We start from the raw sequence: 25605 nt of genomic DNA, 5'->3' as shown, positions 1-25605 counted from the left end.
GAATTTTTTACTAAATATAAAATACTGGATCAAAAATCGAGATTGCATACAATCAGAATTTATGCCTCAACTGTTTGTGATTCTTTAATCATGCACAGTTGATTCTCAAAAATACACTTCCGAATCAATATACATACTTTGAAATTGTCAATCCAATCTCATTAAAAGAAGACAATGTGGAATATATTTTTCAAGAATTTGCAAAGAACAGATAGGGTAGACTCTTGAAATACCAGGAAATTGTTCAGGATAAAAACTAAGTAAAAAGTAAAAATTAATGTTCAACTTCATGTACACCCATAGTTATCCAATTTAAAAGACCGTGTACATCAATGTTGAGCCGATTTCAATGACAATGTCAACTTTGAACTTATGGATTCCTGGATATGTAATGTAAATTAAAAATCATACTATCGATAATAAAAGATATTCAATTTCTAAATAACCTATATTTTTGTTAAATTTAATGTATAATGATTTTGAAATGGATTTGGCACCCAGCATGGCTTCAGCACAAATTTTCTATTGTTGTATGGAATTGAAAATATTGAAAAGTATGGATATAAATATGTGTAATATTGTTTCTCCCAAAACATGACAAAAATTGTTTCTTAAAACAGCTTGACAGGGGTACACGTAAAGAAAAATAGATGAAGATGAAGAATGGCTGCCCTGCCAAAAGGACACCAAAAAAGCAGGTTGGTATAATATAAGTTGCAACATATTTACTGGAAACCCACAATCATTGTTCAAGCACCAGTCTGAAAGTTATGTTGGTTTTTTTTTTAAGAAAAAGCGGTCATTTCATCTATATTTAAGAAATAATATCACTTTAATAGGAAGAGAATGCATTAAAGATGAAAAGCATAATGTAATGTTTTACCAAAGTCGTCCATTAAATGAGATGCAGGGTAGCTATATATATATAATATTTAAAGTAGATGCGGAACCGAAATAGAAATTGATTTAAAGGGTGAAGCCACAACAACCTTAAAAAGAAACAGTCAAAGCATTCCCCATAGCAAGAGAAAAACACAATTTAAATGAGTCAAGCATTGTCATGTTTAGTAACATTATGGGGCTAGATGTTTCAAATTAAATCTTGGATCTGTCAAGTGCATAAACCTTTATAAATCCATGTGTTACAATTGCCCATCTAGGTGTGTTATGATTGCCCGTGTTGTGGGGCAATTATATTGTAAACACTTCATTGCCGCCTCGTGTTTTTTTGTGTTTTTAAATTTCATCTCCTTTTTGTACTGTTATGAGTTTAGTTTTGTTACTTAAAAAAAAAAGATAATAGGCCTACTTATACAGAATAGATGATTAGATTCTACTGTGCCCACAGCCAGTATCATCCAAGCAGACCAACCACAGGCGCTAAAAATCTCTAAGGAATAATCCTACCAGGTACCCATTCACTTCACCTGGGTCGAGTGCAGCATTATGTGAATCAATGTCTTGCTGAAGGAATGTTTTATGTTGTTGTATGCTCTGTTTTTTGTTATTACCTAATCTTTGTAGGCAAATATGTTTTGAGTCATTATATTTTGCTATGTTTGGTTTAACCATGAATTGAATTGTCCGTCTGATCATATTATATGCAAGTGATTGCAATACTCCTCTTTTTCTGTCAAAATGAACTAAACACGAACATAATCAAGTCCTTATTTTAATATCCTACATTATAGGATTAGCCATTAGGCGTCTGATACGCGAGAGAGCCACGCAAAGGCCAAGGAGGCAAGCTCCAGTTCAAGCTCGGCAAGAAAGACAACGATGTGTGGCGATAACACTGAAGGGAGATCGATGTAAAAGATACGGGAGGGCCGAAGAAAATGAGATGTGTCGCCAGCACTGTAAGCAGTCTTTTTATCATTCTATAGCTGCTGACGTCAGACCACCTTTTAGGAGAATTCAGCCCATGTCAGCACCCCCACTGAAAAAATTGTTCCCAGGGCCCTGCTGCCGGGGGGGGGGGGGGGGGGGGGTGCATGACCTATCTCAAGACCCCTTAAAATCAGGTGTATTAGCAATTTTGCAACTGGTTAAAAATATAATTATTTTCTGGTATTTTTATCATCATCCTCAGACAGCTAGAATTCTGGTACAGATGAAAGTTGGAAGACGGAGGAAACGCTTGATTGTTGTTGGCGATACGAAGACATATCATGTACATCTTTGCAAGATGAAACAGGATTATGTCCAGGAGATGGAGTGGATGTTTCCTTCCCGAGGAGACTGGCAAAAGAACCTACATGTACAACCTGTCATCATGAAAATATACTGGCATACAGGTTTACAAGATCTTGCCAAGAGAAACCACATGATGGAGGCATTTTAATCATCAGGAAGTAGGACACCACGAAGGTGTGGCAGCCCCATTGTCAGGCGTGACATTGACCAGCATACAAGCGAAAGCGTCGTCCATGAAAAACTACGCCAAGAAATTAATATGTTGGCTAGTCCCAAATGAAAATAACAATTTGGTCTTCAAAAAACAAACATGGAGAAGAGATGGAGAATGAGAGGAGGGGAGAGAGAGACAAATATTGCATCGGTGACACATCCCGCTTCCCAACGAAAGGAAAAATTGTATGAATAGTTTGATGTATTAATTTTCATTTCATTTTCAACCTACCAATTTAAAAATAACACCCAATTCTTTCATTTCACTAAAGCATCAACAGGAACATGCAGCACTACGCTCCAAAAACTAAACACAAATATTGGGAGTATCTCAACAAACTTACCCAGTTCCTCTTAGTATACACAGAGGATACGTGCTTTACAGAGAGGAATGTACGGAAGGTGTCAGAAGCAATTGATTCTTACAAGAAGGGATTATCAAAGGCCATCGGCAGACGAGAGGCCAAAAATCGGGCTATGATAAGTGGTAATTTATTTGTATGAATAATTTCAAATAAAGGGGTATTCCAGGCTGAATATACCTTGATTTGAAGAAAACAACTCATGAGGCTCATCCTCATATGATACCACTGTCCGGTGCCACATTGACCAGCATACAGGCGAATGCATCGTCCAGGAAAATTTTGCCAAGAAATCAATATGTCGGCTAGTCACAGACGAAGCATCCATCACGCAAAGCTCAAACAAAATTTGCATCTGAGATAAAAAAATCTTTTTCGACAACTTAAATCAGGAACTTAAAGGAGGAAAGAATACAACATTAAATACGATGGCACCAAAAAAGCAAAGACTAAGGCATCTTGTGGAATGCCAAGTTCAAACCACTACAAATTGTTAATTTGGAAGACTTTAACGAGCTGGTGGGTCTATCGAAAATATACTAAATGAACAGAAATTCATAAAAAGTTATTAAAGTGAATTAAATCAAGTATTTTTATTAAGAACTGAGAGAAATAATGAAATCGATGGGATGACAGATGCACAAATCATAGACACCTTTGGTACAGTACACGGGAAGCATTCAAATACTGGATAACGTAGCACAAGATATACATCAAATCCAGCGGGCGCAGATACACAAGGGAACTTTTAATGCTGGCATGATCAATTCATTATCTTTCACCCCAATGTTTTTCATGGAGAATCCAACAACCATGCATGCCGGCCAGTGGAAACTTGGAATGCCTGAACAGTACAAGCGTTCTGGGATGTTGATTCAAGCCTGCCACATCGCTGGGCTAAAGGGACACATCCTGACAGAGTTTACACTCCTGGAGATCTGTGGGCGTATTTATGAGGTAGATTGACTAACTACAGAGTCCATCAGGGCAATGAAAATTATCCATGACAAGAGTAATCCTCTAGTCTCATGTTGCCTTCCATTAAATTTGTGTAGAATAACAAGGTCATATATGAATGTTTACATTTTTTATTTCGTTCAGATGCCACACTGCAGAAGATGTAAAAGGGACTTTGAGGATCAAACCTGCCTCAGAAGTCACTTACAGAGGGAGCACGACTCAGATTTAACCTTCAAATGCAAACGATGTAATTTTGAACACGAGGAGAAGGCCCTCCTCAGACATTACAGAAAACAACATAGAATAAGAGGAAGAGAAACCCCCATGAGTGAGATACCTTCAAAGAATGGAAGTTAAGTAATGATAGAAGAGGAGGAAAGGAAGGAGAGGCAAAGAGAGGAGGAAGACGGAGGAAATACTTGATTGTTGTTGAAGCAGGATTATATCCAGGAGATGGAGTGGATGTTTCCTACCCGAAAGGAAGGAGAGGCAAAGAGAGGAGGAATTACAAGTGAGAGGAGGAATTACAAGTGGAAGAAGGAAAAGGTCATAAGGAATACAAGAAGAAAAGAGATGCAGAGCAAAGGGCAAGGGCCAGGCACGTTGCCAGACAGATAAAATCAAAGAAAAAGAGTCGCTGAAATCAGTGAAAGCAACTCTGGAAGTGAGAGTGAATAACTCCATATCTAGTGGGTGCAGATGTTCATATTACAGGTCAAAGACTGCAAAACTGCATGGAATCGGGACCCTGCTGATGCGTCTTTCAGCAGGGAGGCTTCTCCCTTACTAGAATTCTTTGTCGAAAAAATCCAAAAGGCTAGAGAGGCAAGAAAAGATGCTAACCTATTCTTGAGCGTCAATGGAGGAGTCATTAACGATGTCGGTAACATCATAGACAATTGCTGGGGATCACAAGTGTACCACAGGAGATTCTTCCCACGTACCCTAAGAGAGACAGTCTCAACCAAGGGAAAAAGAGAAGACAGATTAAAGAAGTGCAAAAAAACAAAATGATATTGATGAAAAAAAAAAAAATTAAAAAATCCGAAAGGCTAGAGAGGCAAGAAAAGATGCTAAACTATTGTAGCCGAACCGACTTTCGTTCCTGACGAGCTGGTTCGTTTCGGCTGCAATATACAACCAGTTGATGTAAAGTCCGTCTTTCTTCACTTCTGACTCTTTACTCCTTCACAATATCTTATATCATATCTCGTGGAACCGCACAACCATGTTGAAGACCGAATACCCAGCATTCAGTATTTCCGTAATTTCAGTATCTTGGTAAGAACTTTCAAGCATCCTCACTCATCTCGGAATCTCGGTAAGATCAGTAATTCCCGTCTATTCTCTCGACTCAGTACTTTCCGTATCTTCTCTCGAGTCAGTATTTTCAGTATGTCAGGAAAGTCAGTATTTTCCGTACTTCAGTAAAGTCAGTACTTTCCGTACTTCGGTAAAGTCAGTATTTTCCGTACTTCTCACTTTTTCCAGTTAGTACTTCCAACACTTTCGTGCTTCTGCTTTTCAGACCATGCATTCTGTAGCTCCGTACTCAACACAATGACAGGCATGAAAACGAAGTATTTCTTTCTTCAAACTTTACTAGAATACATGCTCACCCTGGCGCAGCAGGATCAAACAGAACTTGAGCAGAGTTTCGGGCAGAAAATACTTCTTGTAGGCCTAGTAGCCTGGTTTGTGATCGAGCATAAAGTAGACCTGTATCGATCTAGCTCATCGATTGAGGAGGGAGCTTGTCAGGCCATAAAATTTTATCACTATTTAAAAATAGTTAAAGTCATAGAATAAATCTTTTCAGTAAGACAATGGTGATTGTCACTTATTTTGTGTAACCAAACAGTGTGAAATTATTAAACATAAAGAGCTAAAACAATTATACAGTTGTAAACTTCGATACTTCTCAGCAAAAAGGCATAATTACATTTTTACAGAAAATCACTACATAATCGATTACAAGCGATTACTAAATTTCGCTATACAACTATAAATATGGGTTAAAAATTATTCTACAGTCTTTGCTGTTCCAAAACAACACTGATAATTAAATAAACCTTTCATTTCGTTACACTATTCTTAAGCGTCAATGGAGGAGTCATTAACGATGTCGGTAACATCATAGACAATTGCTGGGGATCACAAGTGTACCACAGGAGATTCTTCCCACGTACCCTAAGAGAGACAGTTGCAACCAAGGGAACAAGAGAAGACAGATTAAAGAAGTGCAAAAAAAAAAATGATATTGATGAAAAAAAAAAAAATGTTTAAAAATCCAAAAGGCTAGAGAGGCAAGAAAAGATGCTAACCTATTCTTGAGCGTCAATGGAGGAGTTATAACCGATGTTGGTAATATCCTCGACAGTTGCTGGGGATCACACGGGTACCACAGGAGTTTCTTCCCATGTACCCTAAGAGAGACAGTCGCAACTAAGGGAACAAGAGAAGACAGATTAAAGAAGTGCAAAAAAACAAAATTATATTGATGAAAAATAAAAGATGATTAACAAATCTGTAAAGCTAGAGAGGCAAGAAAAGATGCAAATCTATTTGTAAGACGTCAATGGAGGAGTTATAACCGATGTTGGTAATATCCTTGACAGTTGCTGGGCATCACACGGGTACCACAGGAGATTCTTCCCATGTACCCTAAGGGAGACAGTCTCAACCAAGGTAACTTATTGTCAATGAAACAAGGGAACAAGACAGATTGATATAAACAAGGACTTGGACTATTCATCTGTAATAAACTACCTGGCTCCAAAAACCAAACACAAATACTGGGATTCCCTGAATAAAGCATGGAGTCTGCTCTAGATTGACCTAAAGCCCAGTATCAGAGATTTCTCTACTTGCATGATCAAAGATTGATGAATTCTACGTGAAAAATATTCAATTAAATTTTTATATATAAATTAGAAGATAGATGATGATGTCCATGTGTTTGCAGGGACATGGTGTCCAATTTGTTAAAGCTTTGCACTGACGAACGGGTGAGGACCATAAAGCCTAAGGCGACAAATAGAAGATTTGGCTGCTCAGCGTTAAGTGTACAAAATGTTTGTCCATGTGATTGGAGGGACTTAAATAATAATATGTCCATTTACATAGCAGTTACTACATGTACATATATTCAACTGTGCTTTGATACTTGGTATACTGTTTTCCCAGTTGTAGATGAGCAGCCATATCGGCACTACAGCATTCAAGGAATAAATCCTACCAGGGCAGGTACCCACTCACTTCACCTGGGTCGGGTGCAGCACAATGTGGGCAAATTTCTTGCTGAAGGAAACTATGGCTGGGTTTCAAACGCACATCCCTGTTTGAAAGACGAGAGTCGTAACCACAAGACCACGACGCCCTAACAATTGGGAATTAGGGTTGCTGCAGCTTTGCATTATTATGCACCGAAAGACAAAAAGACTGATAAGGGCCCCGTTGCATAAAACTTTTACCGGAGTTTTTTACGGCAAAAAATCAGGAAACTACGGCAAAAAAAAATTGCCTGAGTTTTCCATTGCATAAAACTTTGCCGAGTATTTTACGGCAAAAGTTAAAAAAAAACTCTGGCAAATCAAGTGGGGTTTTGCCGTAGCTCCTGTACCAACGGCAAAGTCCTAAAAACTCCGGCAAAGTAGTTTCAAGATGGCTGCTCTATTGTATGCCATACAGCAGGCAGCTGTCTGAGACGGGAGCGAGTCTTTAGAGATCGAACGCATCCCTTGGACATCTATGACGACAGCGAGATGCTGAAGTAACTTCTCCAGACAGGGATGCGTTCATATCATTAACAGACTCGCTCCCTATATTGAGCATCCGACAAGAAGAAATTTTGCTCTACCTGCAAGCCTGCAAGTATTCATCACCCTACGATATTTTGCGACGGGATCCATGCTTACGAACATCAGTATAATACACGGAATACATCTGTCAACAGCATCGAGGACAATACGGAGAGTGACCTTAGCTTTGTATCAGCTAAGAAATGAGGTAATTATAGATAATTTCATCTATTTGATAATTATTAGGGCCTATTTTTAGGTCATCATGAATGAAGTGGATGAAGGAAAGTTATTGAAATTTCTGTGACTCTCAACACTGCAATACTCAAAGATTTATGTATCGTTATCGAGCTTGAAATGTCTAACTTAGGCCTAATTATAATTTAGTAGTAGATCTATACTATATAAGAATTAGATCCAACATATAAAAAAAAAAAAAAATGGGTTATAAATGATGCCATGAAGCTGTTTTAAGTCTTCAACAACCAAAAAATTACACGGGGGCGGCGGGCGAATTCGCACCGGAAAGTCCAAAAAGAGCCCCGGAAAAGGGCTAAAAACATTCACACGAGGGCGACTGCAAAACTCATAATCGCCCCCGTCAACACTGTATATTTATGTAGCATTTCATGCATACGTACGTGATTGCATTTAAATTATACATTATACATTATATTGCATTTAAATGTGTACTTGTTTGCATTTGCGTGTGACCGCTTATATTACAATCTTGAGCTGTTTCCTACGCGCACACCAATTGTGCTACAAAATCCCAAACTCATTGCCCGACTGCAGTTGCGAACATCACGTATATATGTACGTAAATCACCGCGGAGCTGCCCGCAGAGTCACACAAGCAAATACAAGATACAGTGGCACAATAACATTGCTCATTTCAGCGCACGCGAGTCCATCATAGGATCGTGTCAGCTAAGAGAACTTACCTGTGAATCTCTGTTTACAGGCGTGAATAGTGCATGTGGTACATGTGCCTATGAATTCGAGATGGTACCGGTACGTACTTCTCGCTAGCTCGCGCCGCGCTGCTTCGAAGCTTCGTCGCGATCGCATGTACAGTACACGCGTATGATTACACCGTATATGCTAGCTACCGTGTATATATATATGTACTGTACTATACTGTAGTGTTGCATGCTCTTAGCTAGCTCTGTTAGACTACTCTATAGATAGATTTCGTAATTGTAACTAGCTCGAATTCGCGTTTGGTACTTTGGATTGAATCATTTTGGAAATCGGAATGGATAGATTTCTTATCCGGCCTGGTACGGCAACAACACCTGCCAGAACTAAAGAAAGGCCAGCTGCAGCTGATGCCCCGCAGGCTAAGAGGAAAAAAAAGCCGGTTATCCATGAATCGACCGTGAAGTCGTGGGGCCTCGATTGGCTTGGAACGGCCCGTCCCGCCGGGGGAGCTCTGCAGGTGTACTGCGTCGCCTGTCGTGAGTATCAAGAAAAAACTTCAGCCAACAACAGGGGCGCAGTCACCACCGATCCGTTCCTGGTCGGAACAAAGAATACCAAGAAGTATTCTGTTCTGAGACATGGTCAGAGCGACGGACACAGAGCAGCATATGGTACGCATATTGTAGAAACTTGTAAAATAATGTAATTTTTTGGGATCGCTTTTAAATGAAAATTCAAATATGATTTTGTTTTAATTATTAGATCTAGATCTATTAAAAAGTATTAGGTTATTATTTATTTATTTTTATTTTTTAAAATTGTAGCCCTGGAAAATGAAAAAGTAGCCCTGGAAAATGTTTAAGTTTCTCCAAAAAGAGCCCTGGAAAGAAAAAAAGTAATTTTTTGGTTGGTCTTCAAATTATTTTATTGAAGTTGAACTTCGTGCCCTTTTTATTTTTTTGTTACCATGGCCACAGACGATCATCGAGAGTGGCAGTGTCGGCTGCTAGCTATAGCTAGCCCCGCCGTGGGATGTAAATAATGACGGTACAGTGCTATTTACTTGTTGTACATTTGTACAAACCATCGCTATTTTTGCTGTTTTTAACCATTCAACCACCGAAATAAATCCAAATATTTACATGGTTTATAATTCATATTTAGAAATACTACCTTAAATAAACTAAAATACAAAAAAAGTTTGTGATGAAGAATGTGAACAAAAACTTTCCTTTCAAATTGTAGAATATCTTACATTTTAAAACATATCAATGTACTGTGAACAGTAAAAAAATCATACCCTGTTTTACTGTCACTATATAGATTGCTAGATTAATCTCCCTGATCTCACTCAGAAAGATAGTTGCTTCAACCAGAGGTCTAATGGCTTAATGTTCTCTCTGAAGGTGTGCAATAAGAATTACCAAAAGACACAAACAAGGCCATCATTAACCCACTGACCATCAAGGTTACTTCACAACTGAAAACATATTACTGGTACCACACAAGAATCAAAACAAAAATCTAGTAGTAATTATGAATCACACACAAAGTTACCAATAAAAAAGTTAGTAACCATGGACAAATTTTATAAAAAGTTACGATTATGGTATTTTACCATTATTAGCACCTACAATGGTAACCTCGATTGTTATTGGTTGCTTTATAGCTATTGTCACCATGGTAGTTACCAGAATGTCAAAGTTACCATATTTGTAATTCTATACAAAACAGACCCGTTGGCCCGAATTCACAAAGATGGTTTTGAAAACCCACGGTTGAGTCCATGGTTTATGCAGATTTCCTGTATAAATTACGCTTAATTTAGCGCGTATCGGGCGCGTGTATAAAACATGTCCACTCTTCAAACAGTGGACTCATGAATAAAATAGCGTATCTAACCATGGTAACAGGCGTCAATTTGGCGCACTGTGACAAAAGCGCGCATCAGCATTGGACATGTTTTATACACGCGCCCGATACGCGCTAAATTAAGCGTAATTTATACAGGAAATCTGCATAAACCATGGACTCAACCGTGGGTTTTCAAAACCACCTTTGTGAATTCGGGCCAATATCTTTTCACGAAAACAAATAATCCCCATATCATTAGCACCAAAATGAATGAATGGAACGCTTGTAATTTATCTTCCCCTGTTCACTTCCCATTTAACATCTTTCTCTTCTCAACTACGCTTAGTCGAACTTTCATGCTTTCAATGATACCCGTTACCGTCTTGTTCTCGCATTCCTTAACGATGAATCCAAAGCAGAAATAGAACGCGGTAAGCAGCGTCATACCGCACGTCCAGATGAAAGACAGGACCGGACTGACGTCCCCCAGCGACAGAGAGAGCAGGAGAAGGAAGAAGCAGAAGAGAGCCTTGAGACGAGACCACATCTGATCTGATTTGACCTTCTCAATGTTATTTGAGAGAACCATGATGGCCTCTTTCAGGAGTTTCGGAAGTTGTTGCCGCGGCGACACATCGCCATCTTCATTTGAATTGTGGTCGGGTCCATCTCCTTGACCTTGGTTGTCTGTAAATGAAGATCATCAAAAAAATAATAAATAAATCTACATAAAGATAAGATCTGGCAATTCAATGAGAAACAGCAAAAAATTGTTGGATCATTTTATATCTTGGAATTAAAAAGCATTTTTGTTGTAAAAAAATAAAGCACTTGGACCTCTGTCTCGGCTTCGGAGTGATAGGCATATAACAAGTGTCAGGTAAGGATGAATCTATGAATGAGTAATGTAGCTTTACTAAGATGAAAGGGCATGAAGCAACAAAGAACATATTTTGATGGTTGATTGCATTAACCACAATGTGAAAATAGTAAAAATCAATCAAATAATAACAATAATAGCATTTATGTAGTGCCATCTATCTAGAAATATTCCTAGGCGCGTTGTTGCTATTATTACCTGGGTATAGCTCGAGCTGTCTTTCAGCGCTCAGTGCATTCAAGGATTAAAGTGTTCAAGAATTCAAGTGCAGCGCAATGCGGGTAAATTCATTGGCGAAGGAAAACATGCCATGGCTGGGGTTCGAACCCACGTCCCTCTGATTGAAAGATGAGAGTGGTAACCACAAGACCACGGAGCCCCCAATGACCAGCAGCGACTGGTTGGTATGTGCTACATTGCCCAGGAAGATTCCATGTATGAATAATGTAGCTTTAATAACAAAGTTTGAAGGAAATGGTTCAAGAATAGTGAAAATCCCAATGCAGATGATATTAATAAATTGGCGTGGATAAAATCCAACCTTGTAACCGTGTGATATAAAATGTTGACAGGACGCCCTCATGGTCCGAATAGTGTAAATCTGAACCCGGAATCTTCCGAAGTGCGAGAGTGGTTTTAAGGCACCTGGCTGTGTAGGGACCGAAAGACTGGTAGAGATTGTAGTCTATCCTTTCTCCGTCATCAGTTTCCTTGTAGTAAAGAGTCTGGGACATGGCAAGAGGATTGTCCGATCTCTCATTCGTCATTCCATCCGTGTACTAGTGAAATGGGTGTGGAAAGCATGATTGTTATGAAAGCAAATGTGAAAATGTATGCATGCTTAATGCAAAAATTTGTACATGTTTAAATAAATGCAAATAGGAATGTATGTTTAACAAATGCAAAAATGTATGATGCAAATCTAACAAATGCAAAAATGTATGCATGTTAAACAAATTTATACGCATGTATGTTTATCAAATGCAGGGGTGTGAGAGTTCAGATTTTTATCTGATTTCAGATTTTTTTTTTTCAGCTTAATTTCAGCTTATTTTTGGCCTTCCTCTGTACAAAAAGTATGGGAGTTCTTTCTATTTCAGACTTTTTCAACACTCTTCAGCTTTTTTCAGATCTTTTTATTTGTGACCACTCACACCCCTGCAAATGCAAAAATGTATGCCTGCTTAACAAAATGCAAAATGTATGCATATCTAATTTTTTTTTCATTATTTAATAATCAAATATCATTGCATATTGGAAAGTATTGAAACTGAACCTTCATGAATGACAAGCATATAATGAATTATAATGGGACAAATATTGATCCTTCAGGAAAGTCAAACAGAATGAAACTAATTTTTCCAAGGTTGAATTATTTCACTGAAAATAAGAAACAATCAAGATTCTGTCTGAATGCCTTTCTATGAGTACATCAACCTCAAATTGCTCATGGAAGACGAGTTACCAATACTGATGCACTGACAATTTGAGATGATAGAGTAGCATACACATTGTAAATGAAAATTATTCATTCAACAAAATGCAGAGCTGAAAAGAATATCACGCCATCAAAGGCAATTGCTTCAGATGCACTGATGATTTACTAGTAGTCTGCAGGCACAGACCCTTGATTTTCGCAATTCGCATAGTGCATAATGCAGAGTCTGAAGTAGTGAGACTAGATTCACTATGTAATGTGGCTGGCTCTATTTGACACAGACAGATTCTTTGGAGACTCTAGACATGTTATTGGTTTTAAAGTTTCAAATAGGAGTCTGTGCTTGCAGACTACTGTTGATTGGCTCAATGTCAGATAATTTGTGCTGTAATAAGTGCCCAATGGAAAAATGGGCTTGCCCCTAAAGTATCAAAATTTAAGGCCTGAAATGGATGGAGGGGTCATATTCAAGTGTATTGGAGAATCCTTGGGGCATTTTACTAAGCGTTAAGTTTGATTTCTAGTCATGCAGTTGCATTTCAACTTTTATATACTAAAATGTGCTCAGGGATTGAAAGCAGGATGGAACAAAATAAACATCACGTTTGAAGCCAAAATGGAGTAGCACACACAAAAAAAAGGAAGATTCCATGAGAGTCTTTAAACTCAAAGTCATCTGTCATCATAGCAATGTAGACCTAGTATGTTTACAGAAATAAAACTTTGTGAAATCATTTATAACCTAAGAGGAAAAGGGCATACATGTACACTGGTGGTGGCTTCTAACACAGCTATGGTTGTACAAGGGACAAATTATACAAATGATGATCTTTACAGACAGGTGGCTGCTATAGACAGGTTCCTATACACACGATCTGTTGCAGTCAGAATCGTTTTAATGGTCACTATACTAAAGCAAGGTAGCCTTGTACAAAGCTTTGACAATAAAGACAAGGGACAAACGATGAAAATGAATATCCCGTACAGCATGGCATTAAATGGTCACACTGATAAATGAGGGGTGGATTCAGGCTTGTCGATCAAGGTTGAAAGAGGTCAAACTGCGTCTTATACACGTGATCAACCCTCGGTGGGAACGGGTTTTAAAGGTCACTATACTAAAGCAAGGTAACCTTGTACAAAGCTTTGACTATAAAGAACAAGGGACAAATGATGAAAATGACAATCCCATACAGCATGGCATGTAAATGGTCACACTGATAGAGGATGAGGGGTGGATTCAATAAACCTTGTCGATCAAGGGTGAAAGAGGTAAAACTGTGTCTTATACACGTGATCAACCCTCGGCGGGAACGGGTTTTAGAGGTCACTATACTAAATCGAGGTAGCCTTGTACAAAGCTTTGACTATAAAGAACAAGGGACAAACGATGAAAATGACGATCCCATACAGCATGGCATTAAATGGTCACACTGATAGAGGATGAGGGGTTGATTCAATAAACCTCGTCGATCAAGGGTGAAAGAGGTAAAACTGTGTCTTATACACGTTATCTACCCTCGGCGGGAACGGGTTTTAAAGGTCACTATACTAAAGCAAGGTAGCCTTGAACAAAGCTTTGACTATAAAGAACAAGGGATAAATGATGAAAATGAATATCCCGTACAGCATGGCATTAAATGGTCACACTGATAAATGATCAGGGGTGGATTCAGGCTTGTCGATCAAGGGTGAAAGAGGTCAAACTGCGTCTTATAAACGTGATCAACCCTCGGTGGGAACGGGTTTTAAAGGTCACTATACTAAAGCAAGGTAACCTTGTACAAAGCTTTGACTATAAAGAACAAGGGACAAACGATGAAAATGACGATCCCGTACAGCATGGCATTAAATGGTCACACTGATAAATGAGGGGTGGATTCAGGCTTGTCGATCAGGGTGAAAGAGGTCAAACTGCGTCTTATACACATGATCCAACCCTGGTGGGAACGGGTTTTAAAGGTCACTATACTAAAGCGAGGTAGCAGTGTACAAAATTTTGACTATACAAATGATAAAAATGAATATCCAGTATAGCATGGTATGTACATGGTAGGTCACATTGATCGAGGATAAGGGGTAAATTCAATATACCTCGTCTATTGAGGGTCAACAAGGTCAAACTGCGTCTTATACACCTGATCTACCCTCGGTGGGAACAGATGTTAACGGTCACTATACTAAAGCAAGGTGGCCTCATACAAAGCTTTGGCTTAACAAACAATGAAAATGAATATCCAGTATAGCATGGTATGTACATGGTTACATTGATCGAGGATAAGGGGTAAATTCAATATACCTCGTCTATTGAGGGTCAACAAGGTCAAACTGCGTCTTATACACCTGATCTACCCTCGGTGGGAACAGATGTTAACGGTCACTATACTAAAGCAAGGTGGCCTCATACAAAGCTTTGGCTTAACAAACAATGAAAATGAATATCCAGTATAGCATGGTATGTACATGGTTACATTGATCGAGGATAAGGGGTAAATTCAATATACCTCGTCTATCACGGGCCAAAGAGGCACGTCTATCGAGGGTCAACAAGGCCATGACTGCTTCGTGATCAGAGAACAGTATCGCCTTCTCTCTATCCCTCACTAATCTGCTCTCCGTGCAAGTTACGAGGAGCGTCGGAGAGGGGCGATAGGTTATGTAATCTATCCTCTCCCCGCATAGAGGGACATAGTAACGGGTGTTCCAGGCGGTGTATTCGTTGTCGGACCTCTCCACAGTCTGGCCAGGGATATCCTGTAAATAAGGGCAAGTTCTGGGAATGATGGGGAGCAATTTTTATAAAGATACTTGGGGTAAAATGATAGCCATGATCTTTTGCAAAATTGTGCATAGAGTAGGTAGCTGGCAATGTAATTTTTCATACTCTATGTGTTAATGGAATGAAATCGTTTTTTAGAATCCTAATATGGAATACGGCAGAATAAATCATTGTGTGATACTGTTTGGAAAAAAAAAGTTCTTTTGAAAATCTATCTTAATAAGGAATGGAATTAAACCATTTTTAAGACCCTGTAGATAACACCCAAGAGGAAACAATTATGCAAGTTTCTTTGAAAAACATTTATTTTTCAAATCTAACACAAATGCCAAATTAGAGTACATTTTAGATGTATGTACTGAAACAGCTGAAGATTATGCACTGTTTCGAACAATTGTTTCACCATCGTCAATGGACCAATTTTTGTATACAGAATATTTGCCTCTTCTATTATCCTTGTTTGCACACGAAGTCCATAGGCAGTGAGAGATTGTGTGTGGTAGATCATTTGTTTCCTTTATAGTTGGAAATATAAGATGTGTTGATACCAGCAGAATTTGGGCATTCCCAATCACTTCCATGAAATCTCGGTCTCATTGCAAAGATATGCTGCAGTTCTTAAAGGAGAATGAAACTCTTGGAGCAAGTTAGCTTTTGTGAAAGCAGAAAAATCAAAGAATAAGATCAACAAAAGTTTGAGTAAAATAGGACTAGCAATAGAAGAGTTATGAGCATTTGAATGTCGAGATCACTAATGCTATGGAGATTCTCCCATCGGCAATGCGACCAAGATCTATGATGTCACAGATGAACAACTCTCCCCTTTTGGACACTGAAAATATACCCAAAACATCTCTTTTTGCTCATTCTAATCATATGACAAACGATTCATCAATGATATAATGTTGTAAAACCTCTGCACTTGTCCTCTCATATAAAGAGAACAACTCACCTTGTGATAGACTCTATAAAAGTGAGAATATAAGTGAAATAAGTACTAAAGTAATGAGGGAGTTGTACGTGTGTGACATCACAGATCTTGGTCGCATTGCCAATGGGAAGATCTACATGGCATTAGTGATCTCAATATTCAAATGCTCATAACTTTCTTATCATTCATTCAATCTTCCTCAAACTTTCAACAATATGTTTCTTAGATTTTTCTCTTTGATATGGATTCAGCTGGTTTCAAGGGTTTCATTCTCCTTTAAGGCATACAACCTGTGATTATTAAAGGAAATATACCGTATGGGTACTAGTATTCAACCTGGCATAATTCAAAGATTTTGACATATTCCCCAAAATATTTAGAAATAGGGAATTTATCTTAATTTCATACCTTTGTTATTTCCAGGGTAATCTGTTGTCGATATTTTCTTTGTCAATCTGTTGACTTAATGCGCGGAGGATCGAATTATGCGGCGATGGCCTTTTGCACTGAATGGTACTAGTATTCAACCTAGTGAGGATTGATAGCAAATCTCAAAAGGGTTTAGATTGCTAAATTAGATCTAGATCTATGTAAGTCTCTGGCTTTGATTAATTCCCTGTTTGGTCTCATCTCAAATGGTCTAATCCATAGTCGGATGGGACAAGGGCAGATTGAGAGACAGGGCCATCTTTCATCGCTAGGTTGAATACTAGTACCGACAGGTTGAATACTAGTACCAAAATCCGTCGCTGTATAATTCGATCGCCCGCGCACACAGTCAACTGGTTGAAGAAAAAAATAACGGAAAAAGAATAACCAGCATTTGCTCTTGGAAATAAGAGGGGTCTGAAATTCAGGTAAATTCTATATTTCTATATATTTGAGGAAACTCTCCAAACGGGTTGAATACTAGTGCCCTTACGGTATGTGCGTAGAGTTTTTAAAGAAATAATTTGACAGGATGAGATTGCCTTTTAGAAAGAAGTGTTTCTCTTGAAAGCAAGCATGATTGATAGGGTACTGATTACAACCTTAATGTGAGTTCATGAAACTCAATATTCATTCATGTTATTAAACGGATGGTCCGGGCTGAAAATATTTATAGCTTAATACATAGAGTAGAATTCACTGAGCAAAATGCCGAAAATTTCATCAAAATCGGATAACAAAAAATAAAGTTATTGAAGTTTAAAGTTTAGTGCATTTTGTGAAAACAGTCGTCATGAATATTCATTAGGTGGGCTGATGATGTCACATCCCCACTTTCAGTTTTCTTATGTTGTCACATAAAATCATAATTTGTTCATTATGTCATACTTGTGTGAATATGTCTCCTTTATAATAAAATAAGTTGCAGCAATAAATATCTAATGCACTAAATAAGTTGTCAATCCAATTTTTCTAGTTCTCAGAGGAAAACATTTGAATAAACCTAATTTCATATATAATAAAATACAAAAGAACAATTGGGGATGTGACATCATCAGCCCACCTAATGAATATTCATGACGACCGTTTTCACAAAATATTGCTTAACTTTAAAATTCAATAACTTTGTTATTTGTTATCCGATTTTGATAAAATTTTTGGCATTTTGCTCAGTGAGTTCTACTCTATTTATTAAGCTATAAATACTTTCAGCACGGAGCATCCCTTTAAGTATTTCCAAAAGCATCCATGTTGGAACATGAATAATTATAAAACCTGTGCATCAAACCATGATAATTTATTGCTTTTATGGCCTAATACACAGTTTCTCCATTACTATAGCCCCCCTGACTTTGACATCTGAAAATATTCTATAGTGCATTCTTACCTCTTTATTTCCCCTTGTCTCCCAAGCGTCCTGTAATCCAGCATTTGTGATAGCAAGCTTGGTAGCGAGAGAGAATGGCTCTGAATTAAAATCGCCCGTCACAAGCACCAGGTCAGCTCCCCCGGAAGTTAATCTTACAAACTCGCTGAGCTCATACAGCTGGGTCAATCGATGCGTCAGGAAGTCGTCCTTTTCAGGAATGTTGGACGGAGCGTAAAGAGCGTGGGCCTGTGCGTTTGATAGAGGGAAGAGATAATACAAGTAGGGACCACTGGAACTACTTCACTGCTAACATCCATTTAACATTAACACATTGAATGATGAATGTAGTTAATATTATAAGCCAGCTCACGGTTAGCTCATGATCAACTTTTCTCAAATGACCTTTGTGATTTTTCAATAGGATAAGCACTATCATTTTCAAATGTAGATGTTGCGTAAGCTTTACCGGTAGAGTATTCAAATTCTAAGAACAAAAGGCATTGTATAGACCAGGTGACTAGAATAGTACATCAGGGATAAAGTTTGGAAATCTGTTTTATTGTCTGCCTTTGGCACATATGACTATTTTTTAGGCTACTGTCAAATACCAGTGATTATGAAGGCTCTATTTATTACTCTTCAGCTTGGATGTGATAAAATGAATATTTTGAAAGGAATACATGAATAATTATCAAATCACAAATGCCTATGTCAGTGAATTTGAAAGCCACCTTCATGGTTTATCTCAAATGACCTTTTTCTGCTCGTGCGCAGTTTTCAACCGTGAACAGGCTTATTATCACAGGCATTCTTCTGGAGGGCAAACATAATTCAAAGAGAAGATCTACAGTGTAAGCCTGGGACTGAAAGGAGAAAGGAATGAAGCAATGTCTACTTCTGTAACTGTCTTTTGTCATAATTGACATTCTCTGATTGGTCAATGACACTTTTTTTCTGGGATGCAATCAAATATTCATGAATCATGACCACTAACTCCAGCATTTACTATTACATGTATCATAAAATGCAGAAAGTGGGATGAAAACACTAAGCAGGTAAAATACAAAGAAAAATGGTTGTCTTCACTTTCAGTTTTTGAATTATGTAGGGGGGGCGGAGGTTGTTTGTACTATCAGATATAAACCCTCAATCAACTCTACCAAATTCCAGATCTTCTTACATGGGTATTATAGACATTCACAGCCATCCCTTCAACATCTATCTTGCACAGCGCCACCATTTTCGAGATGTACCAGTCCCCCATGGTAACGTTGTGGGCATATCCATTCAGTGAGTAGGGGTGATAGAACGTGTCCACGATCGGCCATTTTGAAAATGTGCAGAGTCCACCATTCAACATACCCCTGGATCCAATGAAATAAAAAGGGGAGGAAAAAAAAAAGTTTTTTGGCAGTCTATAAACTTGTCTAGAATTTAAATTTAAAAAATTAGAATTGCAGCTATTATAATTGCGTACAAGTAGGTCAGACAGGAATCGTCATGCTATTCGTATACAACGATCAAAAGAGGAGAGGAGGGAGGAGAGAGGAATAGATAGATTAGGGGGAGGAAAAGAGGAGAATGAAAGATGGGTAGAATGAGAGAAGAGTAGCAGAATAAAAGAGTAGAAAGGAAGGAGAGGGAAATAGATGGAGAGGAGTGGATGGGGGAAGGGCTAAATTGCCAATTCGTCAACTCACCACATGGTCTAACTTCATTTAGTCTAATGCCATTCCGTCCATCAACATTTGTCTATCAACCAATTGGTCTAATCATCACTTCATCTAATCACCAATTCGCCTTTGACTATTTCGTCTCGAAACCAGTTGGTTTAATATTCGTTTCATTTTCATTCATTTTGCCCAAATAACACTTAGTCTAATTAGACCAAATGGTATATAGACTAAATGGCTATTGGACCAACTGGTTATTAGACGAAAGGGCAATCAGACCATGTGGATATTGGACAAACTGAAGTTAGACCAAATGAAACTAGACGAATTGGCAATTGGACGAATTGGCATTGGATCAAATGAAAATAAACCGGGAAAGGAAGGGGGAATGAGAGAAAAAGAGGGGAGAAGAGGGCAATGGAAGAGGGGGAGAAGGAAGAGGGGGAGAAGGGGAAGGAAGAGGGGGGAGAAGGGGAAGGAAGGAAGGAGAAAGAGAGAAGGGGAGAAGAGTGGGAAAGGAAAAAAACTTGAGAAGGGAGGACATTGGGAGGAAATACATGGAAGGAGTAGCAGTTCAATGTAGTAGCTGTGGAAGCAGCAGCAGTGCAGTAGAAACAATTAAAGAAAATACGTCCTTAAACTTACATTCTAAAGTAGAAGCTGTATGGGAGGACTTTTTCAACTGCAGACTTTATAAGTTCATAATCCTCCATGACCCAGATCTAAAATAAATTAAGAAATACAAAATTAAAACAATGAAGCCAAACCTTTTTAAAACTTTCAACTAATCAACTCTATATTATAACACTGTATATTATTACTTGTACATTATTACTTGTGATGAATTTATTTCTTGCACCAGAGAAAAAGAAAACGGACCATCGACTATGAAACAAACACAAAGAGTAGTTTGACTTAAGAGTCGCATTCAAATGTCCAGTTGCGTGCAGAATGTTAGGCATCACAGCATTGGTCAAATCATGCTAAGAGGACACATAGTCTACAAATGTAGACCCACATCTGCAGTTTGTGTATCACAGCTGATTCAACGAGTCTGCATAGCAGACTAGGTCTACTGAGGCTGCAGATGGCTCGCTTCGCTCGCCCTTTCAAGCTGGTTTGCTTCGCAAACTCTGTAGATCCCACCTCACGAGCCAATCAGAGTCTGCATAGCAGACTAGAGGACACATGCTACTGTATATTAATCAATGAGAAATAATCAGGTGCACAACAGCACTAAGCATGACTGAGTCATACACAGTACCTCTTTGTGATACACACCCAGGTCTAGTCTGTTGCGCAACCCTTCACTCAAGTTTAATAAGGGTCTGAATTGCAGCCTACTCATGCCTTGTGTACTCAAGATCCTCTGAATTGAAACAGCAAGTTTTGTATGTGCTAGTCTTTGCGTGGAGACACACTTGTTGATCAAAGTTTCAATCAGGGTCTGTGCCTGCAGACTACCCCCGGGTCTGCAATCAATGACTTTCTATAATGGCAATAGTTTGAAGTGAAGGGACGACACTAAGATCCCCTCCTATGAGATTTTAACTGATGCTTTAAAAAAAGAGAAAATAATCACAAAATGGAAGACAAAAGTATCATGGAAAAGAGAAGGCTTGGTTGTACCACTTTTTTAAAATTATTCATTAAAAAAAATCAATCTCACTATATCATCATCTTAGATACAAACTACCCCATCCCCCTCCTGCTGCAAAATACCCTTGGGACCAACCTGATTAGAATAGATGTCCCGAAGAGGAAGATTTTCATACTCCCAAGAGAAGAACTGAAGTGTTTAAAAAGATAACATTTCTTGAACACTGCTTGAAAAACAAAGGAAATGTATGATGATCAAAACTCTCAGTGGCAACATACATGGAGATATGTTGTAACTAAAAAAAAAATAATAATCACTTCGAATTCTAACCCACTAACCACTGGTTAAAAATGAACTTTAAGATGTATACCTCTTGAAGGGACACGATATCATAAGCTCCTGTTGCTAATTCTTTGGCGATGTGTTGCATTCGTTCTCTCTTGTCCTTACTGATGCCGAATGGGAGACCCCTGATAAAACAAAATCAAATCACAAAAAATAAATACAAAAGTGGAAGCCTGTCAATATTGGTAAAGATTCACAATATTACAATGAATAAGATTAGTAAAATGCCACTTTCAAAATTTGTATAGATCTGCAACCATGTAAAACAAGGATAACATGTTTTTCAAAAGCCATGAAGCAGAGGAGACCTCCTAGAATAAAATAAGAAGTTTTCATGGCCACACACAGCCCCCCCCCCCCTTCCTCCAATCCTGGAATTTATATCTTTTTGGTCAAGATCTAGACCAAAAAGCTTCAGTCTCTGTAGATCTAAGTTAGACTGTAGTCTGTACTTCGGTTGTTCCGCTGAACTAAGCTAAGACACCATTCTCACTACATTCCTAAAACTAGTTTACTGAAAACGTGCAGTGAGAATGGTCGAAGCAGTCTTGGAAGCGATCTTCCAAACCAGTTCGGAAAACCACCTCGCGATGTAGTTTTCAAGATCGCTTTGCCTCGTTAAACTGGTTTTAGCGTGAGGACACAACTGTTCTTCGGGAAGCAATCTTTGCACATTTTGAGCGTGCTACTCCACACGACAGGTGTAGAATGCCTACACTGCGGTTTCAAATTTCGCGCGAAACATGTCACCCCACTGAGAGCCTTTCCATAGCAACAAGACCACTTCATGTTCGCGAAGTAACGTTTGATCAAGTGGCAACGCCAGCAAAGCGATCTTCCAAATGGTTTCCTGAACCGGTTTCCCGTACACTGGTTTTACTTTTAGAAAGCGTTATGAGAACGGCCTCTATGTTGGCTGGGCATACAGGGGATGATAGTAAAATGTCAGAAAATGTAGACTCTAGCCTAGGCCTCGATCTAAATCCTCAGAATATTCCTGTCTATTTTGATCATGCTATAATATATTGCTTTTTAGAAGCAGATCTAGGTCTAGATCTATATAGGCTAGTATTGCCATTGGCCTTATCGTGAAATTTGTCACCTCTCTTCTCATGTGTGCACTCGTTGTGTACAACTACAAAGTCAATGCATGGGAGAGGAAAGAAGTCACCACACACTAGATAGACACAGGGGTCACAGCGCTGACGAAATAAACGGCAGCTAGTGAATGGATGGACGTCTTGGACTGGTGACTAAAACCAGGATAGGTCTAATGTCCTAACTATAGATCCTAGTGTGCCATATTCTGTTTATTTTTTTTATTCTTTGGCAAACTTTGCAAGAATTTGAATTGAAAAAAAAAGAGGGAGAGTTCGACTGGCAGACGATGTGAGAGTTGGATCAGACTTTTTTATAAATTTATAGAATGTAATATAATAATCATGAATTCCTAATCGTATATACTTCTTCCTGTTTTGTTAATAAACAGACATTCATTCCGATTTCCAACATTCATTTCATATCATGACAACATGCAACATGCACCAACATTCACAGGAACATTGCATTTGATAATAAAAAGCATGCGGTCGTTTTGGAGCTCAGACCACATGGCAGGCGTGAGGCGCGAAGTTGGCTTCGCGCAGCTTGCCTGGGCTGCCTGGCCTGTGTGGCTGTATACAACTGGTTGCAAGGACAAGTCAAGGTTTTGAAAAAACAATTTTTTTTATTAAGGTTTAAACTAACTTTAAACTCATTTCTTAAGTTCGAATTTCATGATGATCCTTAATAACGACTCACCAGCAATTCAGTGTGACGACTTTAAACTCCATAATTTATTCGAAAGAGAGACAAAAGCTGAGTTTTCCAATTTCTGCGACGGCACTCCTACTCCCACTTCCAAGCTCCTTGAATCATTTGTGCTAGCTCTAGCTCTCGCGGATCCCGGCGCGGCGCGGCCGAGCTAGCGGCCGGCCGGGCGGGCAGGTCGGGCGGCTCGGAGGGCCTGGCCTAGCCTGGGCTGGAGCTCGGAGTCCGTTAGCGCTGCGCTAAAAAATTATGGGGCGGAGGGGGCGTGGTCAATTTCATTAATTGATCGCGTGCACGTGGCCGTGGCGCGCGCCAATCGATCATTCCACCTGTTGCGGGATATTTTCCCGGGATAATTTGTACCGTATAAATAGCCGCCTCTCTTCTAAAAAATAAAGAATAATAATAAAAAAAATCGAGGTAAGCACTCTGCACCTAGAAATAGAACTAGAATAAGGCCAAGTAAAAAAAGAAAAAGCAGTGATCGTCCGGGTTTTTTGAGAGCAGTGATGAGGGAGGGGAGGGAGCCTTACTATATGCTATCTTACTATTTTTTTTTAAAGTTTCTCGGCCGGGTTTTTTTTTATCAGTGATGTGGGAGGTCCTATATACTATTTACTATTTTTTGTGCTATTTTGTAATCAAATGATTGTCATTCCATGTCAGGCTCGATTTAGATGATCGATGGATGCTCAATATTAAGAATGAATGAGTATTGAACATATATATATTTATATATATATATATGTATTTTTTCCCTTTTTTTCCAATAAATTGGAAATCTATGGAAAATATCCATGCGATAAAATTTATTGAGGTATTGCTGATGTATATGATATAAAGGTATTGTTAATTGTAAAAAAAAAAGAAATGTTATGTCAAGTGAATGAAGTTAATAAATTCGAATTCAAATTAATGTGGTATACGTACTACTATTTATATTGTCAAATTGGCAATGAACCCCGCCCCCCCCCCACTTTTGGCAGACACTGAGATAGGGGGGGGTGCTTTCAAAGGGAGGGAACGAGCATATAGGCGTACCCTAAATAACACTGAGTGGGGGGGGGAGGGCAATGAACTTTTTCAACACATTTAAATATTATTTTACATTATTTATATATATATATATATATAATTGTGTAAGGGTAAAAAATACATGGGGGGGGCATTTAGAAAAAAATTGAGAGCCATTTTTATTTCACCATGTCCATATAGCCATTTTTAGTTTTCCAGAGGCAATCTTTTTTTTCAGGATTCAGCGCAAGGTTTCGCGTCGCTATTTGTACTGCACTCCTGCTTGTATAGTCGTTTAAACAATGTTTAACATTGGTCAATTGCTATTTATTTTTCTTTATTTTTATCTATTGTTAAATAATTATTTAATTTATTGTTAATTTGTCATTTTGGGCCTAATGTTTATTAATTCAATATTTACAGATCTAGATCTATTTAAACTTACAGTCCATCAAATTGAATAGCTTAAGGAAGGATGAAGTTTATCAAATTCGAACCTACAGGAATCCTCTTCATAATTTTCAATTTCTTGATAATAAATAACTCACTTGAAAATATATATATATATATTAATATTTCATGCGGCGGCCAAAATAGACGCGCGCGAGGACGATCAACTACTTTCTTTTTTTACTAGGCCTAAAGGGCAATCAAATCAACTCAAAGCTAGACTAATATAACCTTCTTCTGCATGCCTCAAATACTATTTCAAAAAGCGACACCCTCCTGGCTCGGATCCCGAGTTGAAATTTTACGGGGTGTATAGTACAGGATCTAGGATTTTTTTAAAAGGGGTGCATGCCATTTTACCCATTGGAAATTTGACAAGCAAAAAAAAAAAAAAGAGGTTGTCACCAAAAATAATTCGTCCGCCAAAAAATAAATAAGCAAAAGAAGGTCAATTCGTCTTTTTTTTTTTCTTTTTTAAATCCTCGATCGAGGCCCGGCTTTTGATTTTATTTTTTTTCCACTTTTCTTAGTTTCTTTTTTTTTTTTTTTTTTCTATCTTTCTTTCTTTCTTTCTTTCTT

The 25605-nt window shown here is 38.4% G+C and overlaps 1 protein-coding gene across 2 annotated transcripts; it reads right to left on the bottom strand.

The window, feature by feature from the left end:
• Positions 1–8636: 8636 nt before the first annotated feature.
• On the bottom strand, positions 8637–23846 carry LOC129282597 (putative neutral sphingomyelinase). 2 transcript variants are annotated; one of them, XM_054918478.2, is made up of 7 exons: positions 23554–23846; positions 21779–21878; positions 20454–20530; positions 19316–19499; positions 18154–18381; positions 11731–11968; positions 8637–10996 (listed from the first exon to the last, which is right to left on the bottom strand). In XM_054918478.2, the coding sequence occupies exons 1-7, from the start codon at positions 23583–23585 to the stop codon at positions 10614–10616; spliced, it is 1242 nt and encodes a 413-aa protein (XP_054774453.2). In that variant the 5' UTR covers positions 23586–23846; the 3' UTR covers positions 8637–10613. The 2 variants fall into 2 exon arrangements, with proteins under 2 accessions (XP_054774453.2, XP_063969962.1); XM_064113892.1 differs by having other exon boundaries at positions 10521–10996; positions 11731–11914; positions 23554–23667.
• Between the last annotated feature and the right edge of the window lie 1759 nt (positions 23847–25605).

This window comes from Lytechinus pictus, chromosome 19, assembly GCF_037042905.1.
Source record: "Lytechinus pictus isolate F3 Inbred chromosome 19, Lp3.0, whole genome shotgun sequence".
Taxonomy (NCBI): domain Eukaryota; kingdom Metazoa; phylum Echinodermata; class Echinoidea; order Temnopleuroida; family Toxopneustidae; genus Lytechinus; species Lytechinus pictus.
Note: the sequence above shows the minus strand (reverse complement) of the source record. Positions and strands in the feature narration are given on the sequence as shown.

What these genes read in the sequence shown, in the direction of transcription:
- LOC129282597 (XM_054918478.2), bottom strand. Translation starts at nt 23,585, where the DNA reads ATGGAGTTTAAAGTCGTCACACTGAATTGCTG. An exon ending in GTCGTCACACTGAATTGCTG is followed by an intron (nt 21,879 to 23,553) that starts GTGAGTCGTTAT and finishes TTGTTTTATCAG; the next exon opens with GGGTCTCCCATTCGGCATCA. An exon ending in TGAATGTCTATAATACCCAT is followed by an intron (nt 18,382 to 19,315) that starts GTAAGAAGATCT and finishes TCAAACGCACAG; the next exon opens with GCCCACGCTCTTTACGCTCC.